This window comes from Mustela erminea, chromosome 10 (assembly GCF_009829155.1).
Source record: "Mustela erminea isolate mMusErm1 chromosome 10, mMusErm1.Pri, whole genome shotgun sequence".
NCBI lineage: Eukaryota > Metazoa > Chordata > Mammalia > Carnivora > Mustelidae > Mustela > Mustela erminea.
The window spans coordinates 93,221,226-93,241,290 of record NC_045623.1 but is presented as its reverse complement, the minus strand read 5'-3'; the positions used below and the strand labels follow the sequence as shown (position 1 = coordinate 93,241,290).

General features: G+C 53.4%; 1 protein-coding gene across 4 annotated transcripts in view; it reads left to right on the top strand.

Annotated features, from left to right (window-relative positions):
* The window catches only part of EPHB2 (EPH receptor B2), a 181,944-nt gene extending 171,124 nt beyond the window's left edge, over positions 1-10,820 (top strand). For all 4 annotated transcript variants that reach the window (XM_032302011.1, XM_032302009.1, XM_032302008.1 and 1 more), the window contains exons 10-16: positions 3,721-3,843; positions 4,419-4,666; positions 5,652-5,867; positions 6,766-6,915; positions 8,021-8,214; positions 9,920-10,075; positions 10,534-10,820. In XM_032302011.1, coding sequence (XP_032157902.1) covers positions 3,721-3,843; positions 4,419-4,666; positions 5,652-5,867; positions 6,766-6,915; positions 8,021-8,214; positions 9,920-10,075; positions 10,534-10,642 — 1,196 coding nt within the window. In that variant the 3' untranslated portion in view covers positions 10,643-10,820. The remainder of the gene's footprint in view (positions 1-3,720; positions 3,844-4,418; positions 4,667-5,651; positions 5,868-6,765; positions 6,916-8,020; positions 8,215-9,919; positions 10,076-10,533) is intronic.
* Positions 10,821-20,065: the final 9,245 nt, after the last annotated feature.

The window sequence follows — 20,065 nt, the reverse complement described above, 5'->3', positions numbered from 1 at the left end:
TATTACCGGCAGATCCAGAACTCAAACCAAAGATCTCGGAATGTCTGGTTCCTCCTCCCTCCTTCATCCTGAATTTCCCCTCTGGGTTCAGGACAGCACGCAGTGGCCCTGGCCATCGTAAGTTATCCAAACAACAGCCCAGTATTTTCTGGAGACTCGGACTGCAGAGATCCTCAGCCAGCTTCAGTGCAGCAAATATCCCGTCCTGGGAGCTGGGCCTGGAGCTTCCCTTCCATTCCATGTCCACGACATGTCCTGTGTCCCCTTCCATTCCAGGACACAGGATGGGAAGGCATCCAGAAGAAAACAGTAGCCTGGCGGCTGAGAGTGTAGACTCACAGCCACACGACCTGAATTCAGACCCCATGTCTGCCATATCAGCTCTGTCCGTGTCATCTTGGGCAGGTTGTCTAACCTTTCTTATCCCCACAGTGTGCTCATCCAAACAATGGGGATAATATTAGGTTGGGCCAAATGAAATTGCCTGCTTTGTAGGTCAGCAACAGTTAAATACTAACAATTTCATAAGGCTCAGCCTAATAATAGCATTTCCCAGGTAGGGTTGTCGGGAGGGTTAATTGGATAGGTATCTATAAAGTACCCAGACCAGGGCCTGGGGCCTGGCAAACCCACAAGGAATTGTGAGCAGATTGTGATATGAACGGTGAGATGAAACCAGAGGGTCACAGAAGCAGGGACAGCTCAGAGCCATGCATCCAATCAGTGTTTATTAAGCATCTACTAAATACCACCTTCACACACATACTCCAGAGAAAACATTCTAGAGCAAGAGCTCATAACTTGGGGTTCACAGACCCCCAAGAGCTTCAAGGGCCCATGAACATTCCAAAATTATATGCTGAATCTGGGAGTGTGACACACACATGAATAATTTCTGTTTCATAGAAATTCTTAGCTTCATAGCTAAGAATTCATAGCTTCTGTCAAGTTCTCAAAGGCATCCATGACCCTGAACGGGCGGAAAGAGAAGAAGAGGACAGTCCGGTAGGCAATGCTGTTACTCTTTCAATATGCATTTCATGAGCATCCTCTATGTGCCGGGTTCTAGGATTTAGCATGAACTAGACAGACGTGGCCTCTGTCCCCCTGAGGGAGAGAGTGGAAAGCAAGTCCACACAGGCAGCAGACTGGTCCAGAAAGGGGAGCCAGGAGGCTGTGGGCATGTGTATGGGAGACTTAGTACAAGGTAGGAGAGCCATACAGACATCAGGGCTGTACAAGTGGCTGCAGAGACAGGGCTTCAGAGCCTAAAGGGAGAGCATGGATTTCCACTGTAAGGATCCAGGCAGGTTTCACAGAGGAGGTGACATTTGATCTGGACACAGAGAGGAAGAGAAGGGCATTCATTGCAGGTGGAGGTAACCCCACGAACAAAGCACAAAGGCCAGAAATTATAAGGTGTGTCTGGGATCTCTGGACCAATAATTCTTTTTGGTGGCATATAGAGGGGCAGGGACCTATAGCTGGGGCCCAGCACGGAGGGCTTGGAATGCCAGGTGAAGACACTTGCCTTAACTCTTGCAAACAATGGAGAGCCCTCCTGGGCAAGGGTCGGGGATGGCATCTGAACAGTTGGCAGTGCCTGAGTCAGCTTTGAGCTCTTGCTGTGCTTCTCCTCAGCTCCCGGGGCTCCCGGGGCTGACCCATTCCTGTCCTCCCTCTGCAGCTGGCCTAACAGAAAGGGCTTCCCCCAGTCCTATTGGAGGGAGGCTGAAAGTCAGTCACCAAGACCCACAGAGCCCTGAGTTTGAGCCGGAAAAGGAGCTTCTCCCAGGAACTGATGTCCCTGCTCTGAGGAGCGCTAATTGGGAGTTGTGGTTGAACAGTCCAGGAGGAAGAGGCGTGGGCCAGATCTAGTTGGACTGCACACAGGAGGCCATGAGTCTGATGATTAACACTATGGCCCTTGGCTCAGGTCTGACAGACCTGGGTTCAAGTCCTACCCCTTTCCTAAGGGAGAGGATGCTTTAATTAGGCCTTAATTAGTGCCATTTGCTAGCTATGTGGCCTTGGGCAGATCACTTAGACTTTCTTTCTGAGCTGCCGTTCCCCCATGCATGAATTGGGAATAACGATTCCCTTCCCCCAAGAGTTGTTGGGTGCGGATGAGATAATGCATACCGAGAGCCTGACGCAGTGTTGGGCACAAGGGCTCGACCAGCGGTAGCTGCAATCATTCTTTTATCTCAATCGCCTGGATTCTGCTCAGCTCTGTAGACACTGAGTGTGTATTGCATGAAGAGCTTTGTTCGAGCCCCACATTGGGGGTGGAGATTACTTAAAAATAAAACCTTTTAAATAAATAAATTAAATGATGGGCTAGACAAACACACACATAAATAATCCAAAATAAAGCTAATGTATCAGAATGGCAAGTTGGCAGACTTTTCTGTAAAGGACAGGAGAGTAAATATTTTAAGTTTTGATAGCTGTGTGGTCCTATTGTATCTATTCAATTCAGTCGCCAGAGTGTGAAAGCAGCCACAGGCAAAGGAATGCTGGAAGTTGTGTTCCAATAAAACTTCATTTAGCAAATGGTCAGTGGGCCGGTTTGCCAACACATGTGTTAAAGGTTCCAACCTTAGATTCTTGGAATGTCTGAAACAGACACTGAGAGTGGTCAACTAACATGTCCAAGGTCACACAGCTGAGCAGGGTTGGTGGCCCCACTCACCAACCAGTTAAGCCTTACTCCAGTCAAGCCCAGGAGCTCCAGCTCCCTACTCCTAGAGCTACTGCCTCCAAAGTCATGGCTCCTGGAGCAATAAGAGAATGTGGGCAGGGAGCTGGGGAAGCCAGAGGGAGGCCTGGACAGCAGAAGACCAGTTACCTCGGAGGGAGAAGGTGGGATGGATCATCCTTCCCTTCCTTCCAAGTGTTTTGCTGGCTCAGTGCTAGGGTCAGAATTAGGTGTTTGGCATCCAAGTCTTTGGTGTTTGGCACCCTTAATTTCTGCACCAAATAAAAAAGTACATCAAATCAAGAGTCACATTCATTTGCCGCATGTCCTGCCTTATGTTGACCACCAGGGAATTTGAGATCTAGAAGGATTTAAGACCTAGCTCATGAGGGACTTGGGCAGTGGCCCCAGAAACCATGGGTCCTCAGACCCTGGTGAATGGGCAGCCCATCCAGGCTCTGGGGCCTGCCTAGGAGAGCTGAGATAGCCAGGAATTTTCCTAAGGGAGAGGATGCTTTAATTAGGCCTAAAAAGACAGAGAGGTCTCTCCAGCAGACACCCAAGAACATGGGCTATTGCCTGCTCTTTCTGTATTTTTGTTCCAAATCTCTCTCTCTTCCTTCTTGACTTCCTTTTTCTTTGCTTTGCACCCCTAATTCTCTAACACAAGAGTGACAAACCTATCTATCCTTTTATGCCCACACCCATAACAGACATTGCTAATCAATCCTGACAGTCCTTTAGCTCCTTCGGGAAGACATTACTAATCATTTAGAGTTGGAACAAGAGCTTGAACCTATTTGTTCTCCTGCTAAGCTCTCTGTTCTCACCCTTCTACTTAGCTCAATTCCCATCTGCTCACTGAAGCCCAGAGAGGCCAAGTGATTTGCAAAGGGTTGCCCAGTTCTTATGGGGCTGCACGGGTGTGTATTTCCCTCCACAGAGAGACTAGTGCTAGCCTTTCTGTCTGTCCACATCTTGAGTCTGTGCATGTGACCAAGGCTGGTCTTATCCCTTAGTGACCCCAGGCATGAAGATCTACATCGACCCTTTCACCTATGAGGACCCCAATGAGGCAGTGCGGGAGTTTGCCAAGGAAATTGACATCTCCTGTGTCAAAATTGAGCAGGTGATTGGAGCAGGTAGGTGTCTGGGGCTCTCCTAGTACCATGGCCTCAGCCATGAGTGGGGAGTACTCTTGGGGCAGAGGGTAGGATGTGGGGCAGGAACTTCAGAGGATCCTCTAAGACCTGAAGGTTCACAATACCAAAGGTAGAAAAGTCCTCAAAGGTCACCCAGTAAAATCACCTCATCAACATATGAGGAATCTGAGGCACAGGGCTGGGAAGGAGCTTACCTATCATGTCAGAGATTGACCTAGGTCTAGAACCCCATTCTCTGGACTCAGTCTAGTCCTTTGTCCTTCCCACCATTCATCCAGGTCCCTTTCTCCATCTTCCCAGGTTCCCCTACAGCCTTGCCCCATGCCCAGCCAAATACCATGGGACAGCTGTGAAGAGCTTACTCTTAACCCAGTGGTGGGTAGGAGCTTTCTGGGCCCCCACATTCTACAAAGGGGTTCTTTGTCTAAGAGGATAAGTTGACCACTGGGGAGAAGAAGCTCCTTCAGGACCCAGAAGTGGAGGTTACAAGGAGTGGGAGGTGGCACTTCCACCTGGCAAGTGACATCCCGCCTCTCTTGGTGTGTGTGTCCCAGGGGAGTTTGGCGAGGTATGCAGTGGCCACCTAAAACTACCGGGCAAGAGAGAGATCTTTGTAGCCATCAAGACGCTCAAGTCAGGCTATACTGAGAAGCAGCGCCGGGACTTCCTGAGTGAGGCCTCCATCATGGGCCAGTTCGACCACCCCAACGTCATCCACCTGGAGGGTGTTGTCACCAAGAGCACGCCTGTGATGATCATCACCGAGTTCATGGAGAACGGCTCCCTGGACTCCTTCCTCCGGGTAGGGGAAATCAAGAGTGCCAGGGGCCCACAGATGGGGAGGAGAAGGAGCAGTGGACATAGCTTCATGGTGTCAAAGCCTGGTGGGGCCTTGGGAAAGATCTAAGTCAGGAATGGCTTCATGCTGCCTCTTTCCTTTCCCTTACCCATGGCAGGCATTGCTAATCAATCCCAGAACTCTGTCCCACTAAACCAGTAAGCCATCTCAGAATCCTTTTCATTCTAGGAAACCACAACCAATCAGTCAGAGTTGGCATACAACTGAAATCTGTTGCTGTCTCTGCTCTTAGCCAGCCTTCTCATTATGCACAAGAGAAAAGGGAGACTCAAAGACAGGTAGAGTTTGTCCGGGCTTATCTAGAGGGTCAAGGTGAGAGCCAGGACTGAAACCAGGTCTCTTGAACCCTGGTCCAGGGCTTTCACCAGATTTTGGATTTCTCCAAAGCTATATGTGCTGGGGGATGGAGTCTGGAGCTTAAGGTCAAGAGAGGAAGGTTTTTTCAGACCCCCCACTCGCCCCCCAACCCCGCGCCAGGAGATCACAGTTAATCAGCTGGACAAAGAGCACAGAAGCATGTTACTAAACTAGCTGCCATTGGGCAAACATTTACTGAGCATCTAGTATGTGCCAGGCACCTTCCATGCACCTTCTCATTTAACTCAGCCCTGGGAGGTGGGTGTAACTTATCCCCATTTTACACCCAGATGGGAAAACAGACTCAAGAAGTCAGGTCACTTGTCCAAGGTTGCACGGTCAGCAAAGGGCAGACCCAGAGTCAGATCAGCTGTATCGACTCTGAAACCTGTGATCTTTTCTCCACCCTGAAACTGGCCTCTCATGGGCCTCTCTAAGCATCTGAATTCTTTCCACAGAGAGCATGAAGCCCAGGTGGCGCATCCTGCTCTGGTTTCCCGTTGTGTGGATGGTCCAGAGCTCTGGATCACGCCCTTCCGCTCACTGTGTGTTTCCTCCACTTCTCCCAAAGCAAAACGACGGGCAGTTCACAGTCATCCAGCTGGTGGGCATGCTGCGGGGAATCGCGGCCGGCATGAAGTACCTGGCAGACATGAACTACGTCCACCGAGACCTGGCCGCCCGTAACATCCTGGTGAACAGCAACCTGGTCTGCAAGGTGTCTGACTTCGGGCTCTCACGCTTTCTGGAGGACGACACCTCAGACCCCACGTACACCAGCGCGCTGGTAAGATGGAAAAAGAGAACCCTTTCCGGGGGTGGGGGGGTGGGGGGCGTGGTACCGGGCAAGAAGGCTTAGGTGTCCCTCTCTCCCTACGATATGTTTTCACCGACTTCTGCTCGTACCAAGCACCATGCTGGGCCCTGGAAACAGAGACACAAACCACCGTCTCTGCCCCCTTGGCACTCACAGGCTGTGTGGGGACACAGATGTACAGAGAAACATGGCATAAAAAGAGCTATGAGTCAGGGCGCCTGTCTGGGGAAGCCAAGAAGGCTTGCTGAGAGGCGGTGATATCTGAGCTGGAAGCTGAAGGGCCAATGAAAGGTGGTCAGATGCCACGTTCTCAAGGCAAGATGAGACTAGAACACAGACTGAAGCGGGAAGGTGGTGGGCAGTAACTCGGGAGAGGCAGGCAGGGCTGACCCTGGAGAACCTCGATGCCAAGTTCAGGACTCTCTCCTGCTGAAGAGTTCAAAACAGAAGGGCATAAGGCCCAGCCCCTGCCCAAAGAGCTCAGATGGGGGACAAGAAGAGCCAAGCACACAGGCAAATGATTTGAGTACTGCCCTGTAGGAGAAGTGCCTCCTGTATGGAGAGACACGGGCCACAGGATTAAAAAGAGTGAGCAACTCTTGGGGACATAGGGAAAGATTTTCAGAAACACTTAAAGGATGAGAAGAGGTTTCCAGATGGCAGAGTGAGAAGAGGCATTCCACGCAGGGGGTGGGGGGAACAGCATGTGCAAACTCCCAAGGCCTGAAGCAGCACAGTGAGTTCGAGAAAGAATGAGGTGCTTCATGGGATTGGTACAGCACAGGGCTGAGGGCGAGGAGTAGCATTGAGAGCAGAGGCCTCACGGATCAGCCTCCTACCTGTTAACCCTCCTCATTCTGCTCCCCAGGGTGGGAAGATTCCCATCCGCTGGACGGCCCCAGAAGCCATCCAGTACCGGAAGTTCACCTCAGCCAGTGATGTGTGGAGCTATGGAATCGTCATGTGGGAGGTGATGTCCTACGGGGAGCGACCCTACTGGGACATGACCAACCAGGACGTAAGTTTCCAAGGGCCAGGCCCAGCCCAATGTTGGGTGATTCTAGTGTCTGTGCAGGATCCCGGACTCTCTGGGGGTCAAGTAGGAAAGACCTACTCATCCACAATTCAGCAAACCTTCAAGATGCGTTCACCTTGCGGCCAGCCCCGAATGAGACCATAGCTGTCCCTGAGGTATTTTCCATGTAACTGAGGGACAAGGCGATTATTCCAGGAACCAGTTGTTATCAGGAACTTTACGAGCAGGTGCTAAATTGGAGAAGGCGGGTGTCGAGTCCTGTAGGGGTTGAGGCAGGGGCCACGTGAGCAAGATCAGTCAGGAAGTGTTCCCAGGACAGGGGGAGCACACACTGTAGTAGGACTTGGAGACATGAGGATGTCGAAGGGGAAGAATAGGCTGTGCAAAGGCCCAGAGGTAGGATGCTGAGGGAGCAGGCTGGGGAACAGTAGGGAGGAAAGATGGTCAGAAAGGATGATAAGGTTCCATAATGGAGTGTTTGAAAGCCAACCCAACACATTTGGATTTGCAACAACACAGAACAGGAAGGACTTAAAGAAGCTTCTCGAGCAGGGAGGGTGACCCACAGTCCAGCTGGGAAAGGTGAGTCTGGGCCTATGGCAGGACAGATTGGAGAAAGGCATTTTTCACTCCTTTTCCTGACAGAGGAGTGGGCGGAGCCATGTAGAGCCACGTGGTGGGGTCCAACCCAGGAGACATGTCTCACCTGGAGCAGTAAATGGCACCAAAAACAAGAGTTGTTGTCACCCGGGGGTGAAGGGCCAGAGAGAGGAGTCCTAGGAAAGGAAAAAGTGGTCCACAAGAGGGTCAGCCTGGTAGACATTGAGGCAAAATGTCGGGGTGTCGGCTTTCCCGAGATTGGGAGAGGGGGCAGGCACGCAGCCCCCAGGTCAGACTGAGGCCACAGATGGTGGGAACCCAGGGGAGGGGCATCCTTGGGGCTGTGTCCAGGAGGCGGAGGCAGCTGTCATGGCAACCAAATAGGTCTGCCTTGCTGCAGAGATCGAGGGGAAAAATAGGTCAGGTGAGAGGCAGACGCTCTTTATCCCACCCACCCCACCCCACTCTGGCCCCGTGTCGTCCGCAGGTAATTAATGCCATCGAGCAGGACTACCGGCTGCCGCCCCCCATGGACTGCCCCAGCGCCCTGCACCAGCTCATGCTGGACTGCTGGCAGAAGGACCGCAACCACCGGCCTAAGTTCGGCCAGATCGTCAACACGCTGGACAAAATGATCCGAAACCCCAACAGCCTCAAAGCCATGGCACCCCTCTCCTCTGGGTACGGCTCTGGTCTGGCCTCACCCCCCCCTCCCAGTGCGTCTCTGCCCCCGTCCTCAGCCGGCCCTTCCTCTCCCCGAATCCCAACCCCTCCCCAGCCCTGCCCAGGCTCCCCCGGCTGCAGGCAGCTGGGGGTCAAGGAAGGCCAGCACAAGCTTCCTTGGGCACTGACCCTGCCTGGTCGTGCAGAGGAGGCCAGGACACAGTAGAGGAGAAGGAAGCGGTAGAGACAGTGAAGGAAGCACTTTTTAAAGCATGGCCGTGGTCAGAGAGGACGGCATTTAAGAAAAAATTATCAGAATCTGGGGTGGTAAACAGGTTGACTGGTCACTGGGCTTCCTTCCTAGCTCCCTTCCTGCTCAAACCTGGACCCTCTGACCTACCTCTGCATCCTCCCCAGCACTGCCATGCACACGCGTGCACACACTCACAGGCACACTTACACAGTCCTACGCACCGTCAGGCACAAGAACTCATGCTTGTGCTCTCCCACAAATGGTCTCACACACGGATACACACCCATTTGCAGGCCCTCACGCCTACCCTCCCTGCGTGTTCAGAAGTACAGACACAGGGACGCCTGGGTGGCTCAGTTGGTTAAGCAGCTGCCTTCGGCTCAGGCCATGATCCCAGCGTCCTGGGATCGAGTCCCACATCGGGCTCCTTGCTCAGCGGGGACCCTGCTTTTCCCTCTTCCTCTGCTGCCACTTGGCCTGCCTGTGCTCGCTCTCACTCTCTCTCTCTGGCAAATAAATAAATAAAATCTTTAAAAAAAAAAAAGAAGAAGAAGTACAGACACACACGGACACACACAGACACAAACAGACGCACGCTCACTCACCGTTCCTGACTCAGCTGGACGAGCGTTATCCCCGGTGATCTGAGGCCTGCCTCCTCCCAGTGGTCCCCAGGCATATGCTCCCTCAGACCTGGGTCACCACCGCCTTGCTTGGGTGGCTGCACCGGACCCCTGTCCCCACCAGCCCTGCACACTCTTTCTCTTTGGGAACCTATCAGAGTTTCTCTGGGGCATCCAGCCAGGGGTGCTCAGGGTCCAGGGCTGGCTTTGTCCAAACACTCTTTGGGCCCAAGTCTTTCACCTGCCAAGTTTTTATGGCCCATAGTTAACATTTGTCTCTACCTGTTGCTTCCCACCAGGACCCCATCAGCCACTCCTGGCTCTCCGGATAAAACCCCTCTGAGCTTTGAGCCCCATGAGGGTCACTTCCATCCTGGCTTGCTCCCATGAGCACCGCTAGCCTCGTCTAGACTTTGGAGGTACAACCCACAGTTTCCCAGAGCACACCCAGCCTGGGGAAGGACGGGGGACACAGCGACTCGTAGCACAGTTAGTCCGGCTGAACTCCCCCCTCCTGATCATCAGAGGCTTGGAGAAGCATCTCGCTCCTCACCACTGTGGGCTGGCCTCCCAGCAGCCTGTTCAGAGGCACCTCTGGACTTCCCAGGGGGCCTCATTGTTGAGTCCTGCACACACACGCCCACATAGTCACACACAAACCTGTCCCCTTGACATAGGTGCAAATGCACACCCACTCTCATACAGAAATACATATACACACACTCACCTTCGTCCCCACAGATGGATACACAGGTGCAGGTACAAAGCCCGCAGCAGCGCCCCGCACTCACCCTTGCCCCGCTCCCAGCACCTGCCCTAACCATCTGTCGCCCACCCCCGCCCCCAGAATCAACCTGCCGCTGCTGGACCGCACCATCCCCGACTACACCAGCTTTAACACGGTGGACGAGTGGCTGGAGGCCATCAAGATGGGACAATACAAGGAGAGCTTCGCCAACGCCGGCTTCACCTCCTTCGATGTCGTGTCACAGATGATGATGGAGTAAGTGCCCGGCTGTCTCACCCACCATTACCAGTACTGCTCCCCAGCCATCCCAGCAAGCCGGGGTCTCTGGAGGGCGAGGAGTCACGTTCAGATCAACCCCCAGGTCTGCCTGTGACCAAGGGCAAATCAGAACCTCCCTGCGCCCCAGCTGTTTTCTGTAAACCAGAGGTCGTTAGGAAGATCAAAGGGATATACAGTGAGTGTGTAATTCATAAATGCAAGTTCCCTTCCCCTTCCCTGGAGCAGAGGAGACCCCGTGCACCTGAGTGTCCTGACTCCCAGTCCCAGGCTCCTTCCATCCCCACTAGTCAGTCCAGCACCGGCAATCTACCCACTCAGCCCTTCCCTTGCTCTCTCCAGCAGGAAACCCCTGGAGAAGCCCAGGCAGCTCTCCACCCGGCCCAAGGTCTCCCCCACCCGCACATTTCCCTAACACACATGCTTCTCTCCCAAAGGGACATTCTCCGGGTTGGGGTCACCTTGGCTGGCCACCAGAAAAAAATCCTGAACAGTATCCAGGTGATGCGGGCACAGATGAACCAAATCCAGTCTGTGGAGGTTTGACGCTCACCCGCCTCGGCTCACCTCTCCCTCCAGGCCCCCGCCCCCTCCGCCCCACACGCCGGACCCCTGGTTCTCCGTCCACGTCCACCGCGGGCTCAGCCGCCTGCCAGGAGGCCACGGGCAGCAGGAAGAACCGAGCAGCGCTCCAGCCACGAGACCTCACCAGGAATATGTGAAACTCAGATGATGGAAAAAAGGGAACAGGGACACAAGAAAACAGATCCTGGGAGGGGGCGGGAAATACAAGAAATATTTTTTAAAGAGGATTCTCATAAGGAAAGCGATCATTGTTCTTAGGGAAAAATTTGAAAAAAAAAAAAAAAAAAAAAAAAAGGGCTTGGGAGATCCACGCGATTAGTCCCAACTGGAGACCAAAAGCAGTTTCTCTCCAATTGCCTCTGGGAAGGCGACCTGGCCAGAGCCAAGAAACACTTTCAGGAAAACCAATGTGAAGGGAGAGACAGGGGCCACCCTTCTCTCCCGACCCTGGGCTGCTCTTCCAGGATTCATTCAACAGCCACAGGCCAAGCAGAGGTGGCCGCCGTCACGGGAACCGTTCCCACTGCCGCTGAGCAAACAGAATTTTTCTGTCTTTGGAGAATATTTCAGAAACTCTGACGAAAAAGACTGGCTTCTCCTGTCGGCTCCTGGGGCTGAAAGGGGGCTTTTGTCCTCCTCAGTCGGAGAGACCATGGGGACACCGGAAAGGTCAGCCTTCCTGAGGATGACCGGCCCCCCAAGGACTGCCGCGCCACATCCCTGTCGCGCCGTGCGGTGCCCGGCAGCCCCCGCCTGGAGGCCTGTTGGCTGCGGTGACTGCCATCAGCTACGACTGCCACTGAGAAAGGATTGCTCCTGCATTTGGGTTTGTTTACAGCAATTCGTGGACTCGGGGGTATTTTGGTCAGGGGTGGATTTGGTTTGGGGGGTTTGTTGGGGTTTTTTTTTTTTATGACAATGAAGTGACACTTTGACATTTCCTACATTTTGAGGACTTGATCCTTCTCCAAGAAGAAGGTGCTTTCTGCTTACTGACTTAGGCAATACACCAAGGGCGAGATTTTATATGCACATTTCTGGATTTTTTATATGGTTTTCATTGACACTCTTCCCTCCTCCCCCTGCAGAGTGTTTCCCTCCCCTGCTGCCAGGCCTCACCAAAGCCAACTGCCACGGGGCCATCTGGGCCATGCAGAGACCGAGTGAGGATGAGGGGCTGGGGTAGAGGAGCCCCCCACCCAGGACTGCTTTGGAAAGCACCAGATTGAGAAGGAAGCAAGCCCTAGGGCTGCAGAACCACACACCTTGTCCACTTCCCCACCCCCCTGCCCCAGTCTGCCCAGTGCTTCCCAGGCAAATAGGCCCCTTTGAGGTTCCCGAGAGCCCTCAGATGGCCAGAGCCGGGTTCTGCCTCTGGGAGCCTGAGCCGGGCCTCAGATCATTCACTGTGATATCCCAGCTCTCCAGAGTGTCACCCTCAGAGGCGTGTCCTTTCCTCCCCTGAGGGGAAAGTGTATGGTTTCTCTCCGACCCCCCTTTGCCCAAGGTCTGAAGGTCTTAGCCGGGCTGGCAGGAGAGAACCATCAGCCGTGGGGTCTGGCCACAAAGTCCCTCCTGTGGGCAAACGCAGGCACCTGAGCGGAACAATCGGTTAGTGAATTGAATGGAAATAAACATTTTAGTTATAAAACGACCCCTGTTCTCTGTAAGTTCCAAGAGAGACTCTGGCACCCTGGGACATGTCAAGTGACCCACGATGCTCTTCTAAGGGACCCTTCCTTCCTCGGGCTTCTAGAAGGCCCAAGGCTGAGAAAACGGATGAAGGACACCAAAGGTCCACGTGACCTCTCTGACTCTGGCTTGGCAAAGGCACAGGCAACAAAAGAAGCAGGTTGAAAGTGGCTCAGAATTCAGCGTCGGATGCCCTGCAAATTAGGGTGAGCCTCTATGGGAGGCATCAGGGCCAGGGGGTAGACAGGGGTGCCCTCGGCCCTCCTGGGCCAGAGGAAGGGGGTCAGGGTGTTACATAAGCTGTGATTGTGGTCGTGTGAGGGTCCTGGAGTACCCATGGACCCCTCCAGCCAAAGCCGCAGGTAAGATCAGCTTATCCCGGTCAAGGCTAATCTCTGCAAATGCGCTCCTCGCACACGCCATCCGGAATCTTTGTGTGGGAGGAGGAGGCCGGAAGGCGTATGTGCTGTGGATTTCAAGTCCAGGTGGGGAGGGAGAGGCAGAGGCTCCACATCTCAGACCTTCCCCCTTTGTCCGTGGGAGACTGACCCATGGGAAGGATCCTGGCCGCAGGTGGCCCCGGGGGGGGCAGCCTGAACCAGCCTGTCGTCTGTCACTCACCTGTTCTCCAGAACCCAAGATGCAAGGGGAAGGAAGGGATTAAGAGGGGAGCAGGGGCCCCTGGGGGGCAACAGCAGAGGGAGCCACAGGGAAGGCATTGGCTGGCTGCCCACGGACTGGCCAGCCTTGGCCCAGCCAGCCACCCTTTGTGCCCCAAAGCTGCCCAGCACGGGTGGCAGCTGTCCTAGCACACAAGGTCACCTTCTGGAGGAGCTGCCCTGATGCTCTTTAGATTAACTCCATCTCCCCAGCCCGCCCCCCACCACTCTGGGACCCCACAGGGGGCTGGCACTCGGTGCTTGCTGTCAGATGGCTTCCTGTCCTAAGCTGCTAGGCTGCTGTCCGCTAGCCAGCTCGTTTGCCCATCCACCCTCAAGGGCAGAGTCCTCCGTGGGCCTGAGCCCCCACGTGCCTGCGTCTCAGAGTGCAGGTGCCACCCAGACTGCAGGGAAACGCGATCACTGGGACCGTCTCGGGTGCAGGCAGATGCCCATCTCTCCCTGCTGCCCCACCACCACCACCTCTTGCTCGCTGCTCCGCAAGGAGGGGCAGGCCCTGCTGCCCACTGGCCTGGGCACACAGCTCTGAGCCTCCCGCTGCCTGGTTACTAATCCTTTCCTGGCTCAACCTCCCCGAGTGCCACCCCCCACCTGCCCAACAGTGTCAGAGGGGTTTCCGGCTGCTCTGCACACAGTTGGTACTGGAGGAAAGAAAGCTGCCTTGTAAACACGGGCCAGGACACCATGGAAATGGGGACCAGCTGCTCTCAGAGGGTGTGACAGGCAGATTTATGGAGGGCTAGGCTGGTAGTCCTCCTGCCCCAAACCACCCCCCCCCAGGGTGGGGTTATTGTTGATCATCAGGCTTCTTCCTGGGGGATGATGTTCAAAATTTCTGTCACCTGGTAAGATGTGGGCAGATCACTCAGAATAGAGAATGGTCTTAGTGCTAGACCCAGAGGCCTCGGAACGGGGGCTGGGTGGCGAGGGCAGTCGGGGACACTTCAGGGACCGGCATGGTGCTGTTTGCTAACCAGCGGTACCTCCCGCTCAGATGGCATCGGCTGGCCTTTTCCCGGCATTTCTGCTTGGTCTCCATGAAGTCACCTCTCAGGGAGCTCTCTGCCACCCCCTTGTGTGCAGCCACTAGCCTTGCATCCTCTTAGATCAGGGTTTCGTCCGGGAAGACTGGGAGGTCCTGCGCTCTCCCAGCCAGCCCTTCCTCTGCCCGGAAGCTCAGGAAGGTCCCAGGGTCCAGACCACCGCCCACCCCACTGCTGGGCCCTCGGTCACTCCTGCCTTTCTCCTGGGCTCCTGTGGTTCCCAGACTGTACTAAAGGCGAGAAGATTCTTGCCGGAGGAAAGAATGTAAATGCATTCAAAGGACAGGATGCCCAGTGATGCTAGGGAAAATGCATCCTGACCCCGGAGTGGCAGTGTAGCTCCTGTCACTAACTTGAGATATGGATCTGGGTGAGTCATTTGTCCTCACTGAGGCTCAATCTCCCATCTGTGAAATGAGAAGATTGGACTGGGTGTGTCAGGCATGCAAAACACTTTGTATATCACAGTACTGTGAGGAGAGACTATTTCCTCCCATGGGTAGGGGGAAACTGAGGCTCAGAGAGGGGAAGTGACTTGCTCAGGATTGCACAGCCAGGAAGGGGCAGAGCAGGGCTGTGTTCATCTGTTCCCAATACCCACTCCCCCGTACTCGATTAGAGGACATAAAGCACGCGGTGTCTGAGGCTGGCTGGTAAGCGAAGAGAGAGCTCAAATGGGCTGGGGTTGTCAGGGAGGGCTTCATGGAGGAGGCTGTCTTGAAAATGACAGAAGCTGAGAGAGAGGTCATTCCAGGTACAATGTAACCAAAGATACAGAGGCCAGAATGGTCCAACCATGAGGAGTTGTGTCTGGATGAGCCACAGGAATGGTGAGAAGTAGGGGTTGATCAAAGAGGGGGGTAAGGTAGCTTAAAAGTGATGCCCAGTCTAGCCACAGCCAGCTCTTGGTCAGAAGAGCAGTGAGAGCAGGAGCAGTGGGTCCTAGGAGGAAGAGTCAGTCCGGCCATCGGATGGAGACGGGATGCCTCAGAACTCCCCCACTCCTCCTGGAGGAAGAGCCCCCTGGAAAAGCCCTCATTTATTCCAGGAGAACACAAGCCCTGCCGCTTCACTTTCCGTCCTCACTCACTGAGGCAGATAATCCAAAGAGTCACGTCAGCTGCTTGCAACAGCGGGGTTGGATCTGTGCTACCTGATTCTTAATTCAGCTGCATTCGATGGATGCTCGCCCCATTTCTGCCTGGCCTCGCTGCGAGCGGCCGGGCATGACCCAAGTTGAGTAGATATGGGTGGCGGTGGTGGCATAGGAAGGCAGGCTGGTGATCACGGCGGAGCCCTGGGGGCACAGAACGGAGCGCAGAGGTGAGAAGTACCTAGGGCTTGGGTGGGTGGCTTGCACACTTCTTGGGAAGCTCCTCTTGGCTCTGGGAGGCCTGGCCCTGCTGAGATGAGCCAGACACACTGGAAGGGTCTGTCTGGGGTCCTGCTGCTTTCAGTAGTGTGTTATGCTGGGGCAACCCAGAGGGAGGTTAGGGAGCTGCACTATACATGCCTAGACCACTTGCTGGCCTTGACCCAGCCTCCTGTGAAATGGCTCCTGCCGTAATACTTAGCATGAAGAGCGGCCTTGGAGCTGGCCAGTGACTTGGCCTCTGCTGTGTGACACAGGAAGGCTCAGGGACGCTGCTGTGAGAGTCTTGCCTCAGGAGTTTGACGCCACAGACATTGCACTGATGCTACTCCATACGCCAGGCCCCCCCGTGTGGGGCTCTTACCGGTGTTACCAACCCCTACTAGTGAGGAAACAGATTCCCACGGGTGATTTCCAGAGCATTCCAAACAAGCCATCTGCCTTTAGTGTTCTCTCCTTCCCGCATCGCGGGTGGATCTCTCAACATGTCGGCCATGGCCCATCTGTATTAGAATCTTCTGGGCCATTTATTCATCTTGCGGATTCCTGGGCTGCACCGTGACCCCCTGAGTCAGAATCCCCAAGGCCACCCCCAGGGGCATCTACTTTTAACAAACTGCTCCAGGAGATTCCTCCAGATACGGAAATCTCTTCACTTCTCCCACGACAACCTATGCCCGGATGTCTGCCGGGAGGGAGGGTCTGGCTTAGACAGGGATTTGCAAAAAGCAAGACATCGTCAGATAAGATGTCTGAACTCAAGACATGGATTAGGACCCATGAAGGGGGTGGGGGAGCTGAGTTGACCCTCAGGAATGTGTTCAGACTGAGCTAAGCTTTCAGGAAAGTTAGACCCCCAGACCCCGCATCTCTCTGAGTTTAGCTTCACAGCATGAAGGCTGCCGCGGGAAAGCTGATATAGTAAGAAGAAATGGGAACTTAATACTTCACGGGGGCCCACCAGCCCACCCAGAGCCACCCTATGGAGACCCCGCGGCTCCCAAGGCTATAATCCAGGCCTGTTCACTCAATACCTGGCGGGGTGGGCCAGGCGAAGTCAGTGCAGGTCTTCCAGCTCGGCCTGGAGGGTCCTATACGCTGCCCCCTTCGAACTGTCCTGCCCAGACCCAGACATGGCTTTCGTGGAAGGGAGAAGAGCATGGGAAGGACCCTGCCTCGGGGCCTCACAGCCTCTGCTGGAGGAGGGGTACGAACGAGGGGGGAGGTCAGAGCCAGGCCACGCACACTGGGGACCCCGCTGAGGCTGTAAGGGTCCAGGCTAACATTCCACAGAGGAAAAGACTCCGAGATTTTAAGATTGCAAGCCCTGTAATTCTAACAGAAGGATTTCATATTTTTCAGATTCAATCACCATGTGATTTGAGACTGATAGCTCTTAAAACTTAAAACCTAAAACTTTAGGGCCCATCATGGGTCCCTAAAGCTCAGGGGTCACAAAGAGAATGAAAGACACTGAGAAAAACAGCTAAAATCAAATACTAGGAAAGCTCCATTCTTTGAGTCAGAGAGGTACCCTCACGAGGGCCCGGGACCCTTTCTTTTGAGTGTGATGTTGAATTTCTGTCCTGGGAAAGTAATAGAAATACTCCTGGTACCCCAGCTGAGCAAAGCCCACAGGTGGGCTGTAGTGCCTACTAGCTGGTAGACAGGACAGGCCAGCTCAGAAGCCAAGAGGGGACCCCCATGGGCTCCATTTGGGAAGAGACTTATTTGGGGTGGAAGGTGCAGGAAACTTAGTTTCCTCAAGTTTGTTGAGGAAACTACCCCAAGTCCACCACCTTTCCTTTCAGCGCCGGAGTCTTGACACTGGGCAACCACAGGGTCTTGCTATGAACCCCAGAGCCAGGTGCCCTGCCACGAACCCTTGGGATGCAATGTCCATGGCCACACAAGCCCCTGCCTGATTCTAAGGACCCCTTCACCTTTCCAGTGAGGCCACTGCCTATAGGATCTGGCAGACCAGGGAGGTGCCTCTGGATTGGTAAGAACTAGTGGTCAGTCTGGCTGTACTCCCTTCTGTGGACGAGACTCCAGTGAGCAGGGGGCAAGAACTTGGGCAGGGCACACCTCTTTGGATTCCAGAGAAGAGTAATTACTGGTGGATCCTACCCAGCCCCGAATCCTAATCATAGCTGCTATGTCTTGAGTGCCAACAATCTGCCAGGAAATGCTCTTAACTTTTGATACACATCGTGTTGCTTAACCCTCACGCGGCTCTGTGAGACAGGTACAATTAGAATTCCCACTCCACAGACTAGGAGACTCAGAGATGGGGTCACATAGTAGCCAGTAGTCTCTGACCACAGTACCTGTTCTCATAAACACTGCTATCTGCTGCTACCAGTGGCCCCTACTCAGCCCCACTCCCCGTCAGACCCTTTGCCAATCAAACCCTAGATCCCCAGGAGGCACTCTGTTCAGGGCACACTTTCTTTGACCTTGGCCTCCTAGAGCCACTGTCAGAGCCATGGGCAGTGGAGGTGAGGACCTGGATTCCCCCCTCCTCATGCCAGGTGTTTACTTGAGCCTGTGCTATGCAGGCCAGATCTCCCATCTGGAGGCCAGGGGGCCTGTCAGGGTTTCACAGAACCCTGTTTCCTTTGGTCGTGAACGTGGGTTTTTCTGACAATGCTGGGGGGTTGGGAGGCAATGTGGCTGGGGTTCCGAGGGCTGTGGGTCAGACCTGGCTCTTCCAGACCCCCACTGCTGTGACCAAGGAAATCTCACCAGCTGTGTCCATGAGCAACCCTGACCCTATTACTCCAATGCCTTTGTAGGAGTATTTTTAGCAGAACCTTTTTTTTTTTTTCCCAAAATAAATGTGAATTGTAAAAATTATCGCCTGGACTTGTGGTTTGTGGTAGTTTCTTTTTTTTTTTTTCTACTGAGGTTCCCTGGGGAACGAGTGGGTGCTCCTAAAGGATCTCCATGGGGTCCTGAAGCATGACTAGGAGTTTTCCAGGGCTAAGAACAGAGCCAAGGCTAGGACTGGGATTGGCGGTGGGGTGGGATTTGGCCTGAGCTGGGGTTGGGTGTGGAATTGGAGCAATACGGAGAATATTCAGTCATGTGTGGTATTTTGAGCTCTGCTGTCTGGGGTCCTAGCCTCGGAATCGCAACTCTGCCATCTGTCAGTTCCGCATCCTTGGAGAGGTCGTATAATTGCTCTAAGCCTCATTTCCACGTCTGTAAAATGGGGCAATAATACCGAACACTAGAGGGTAGATAAGGAGTGAATGAGATGAGCATAGCAAGTCCTTCGCACTCACAGATGTCAGCGCTTGGTGTTTTGCTGAGCAGAAAGCAAGGTCCGTGTCTGTCATATGTTCTGCAGGACAAGGCCTGACCCATAGTAGAGTCTCCATAAACATTTGTCAAATAAATGTCAGTTGAAGTTCTGTTTGGGGGAAAAAAAAGCCTGGAGAGATTCAAAGAGGGTTCATGGTCAAATCCACTAGGCAAATTCTGGACTTCAACAAGTTGCCCAGATTTCTTTACTTCAGGATACTGAAGAGCCTTGAGTATGCTAAAGAGCATGTCCAAAATGGTGTAATCGGGCTACCTAGGTGGCTCAGTCGGTTAAGCATCTGACTCCTGCATTGGGATCAGGTCACGATCTCAGGCTTGTGAGATGGAGCCCTGTGTCGGGCTCTGCGCTCGCTGGAGGGTCTGCTGGAGATTCTCTTTCTCCTCCTGCTCTAAAATAAATAAACAAATCTTAAAAAAAAAAAAGTGTTATCATTTGCTGCATTTGCCATTCTAAAGAGAGCATCTCATGGGACCCGTTTCCCTGGGAGCAGATTTGGAGAAGTAAACCAGCTCTTGGGTAATGCTCTGGGGCTTAGAGGTAGAGCAGGGCTGGGGCTGAAGTCAGGCCTAGGAACAATGTGGGGTAGCAAGTCAGAGAAGATGTGATCTAGGAGGCTGTCTTTTCATTCATTCATTCAATATTTATTCATGCATTCAAAAAGTACTTACTGTATTCCCCCTCCACAAAAGGTGCTTTATGAGATGTCATGGGGGACACAGAAATGACCCACGCGTGCAGCTCACCCTGGAGAGTTTCTCAGGGCATTTGCACCACCTCACAGCATGTGAACTGGCACCCACAGGGTGACAGACGCGAGGCTGGTGTCAGGAATGCTGTAGTGATTTACACACGTGCCCTCACTTACAGAAGTCCCCTGTCAATTGAGGAAACCAGTAAGTACTCAGGTCATTACAACATGCCTAGGAGTTCTCCTGGAAGCTAGGGATAAACCATTCCATGTAGAGGGAACAGCAGATGCAAAGGTATGAAATCAACATGGAGGTATTTTGTGAATTACCATGTAAGTAATGCAAATACAAACATGACTACCATATTAAACAATAATAATTGTTTCTTTTTTTAGTATTTTTTTAGTTTTATATTTCTTTTTTTTATTATTTTTTTAACATATAATGTATTATTTGCCCCAGGGGTACAGGTCTGTGACTCATCAGGGTTACACATTTCACAGCACTTACCATAGCACATACCCTCCTCGGTGTCCATAACCCAACCACCCTCTCCCTACCCCCCGCACCCCCGAGC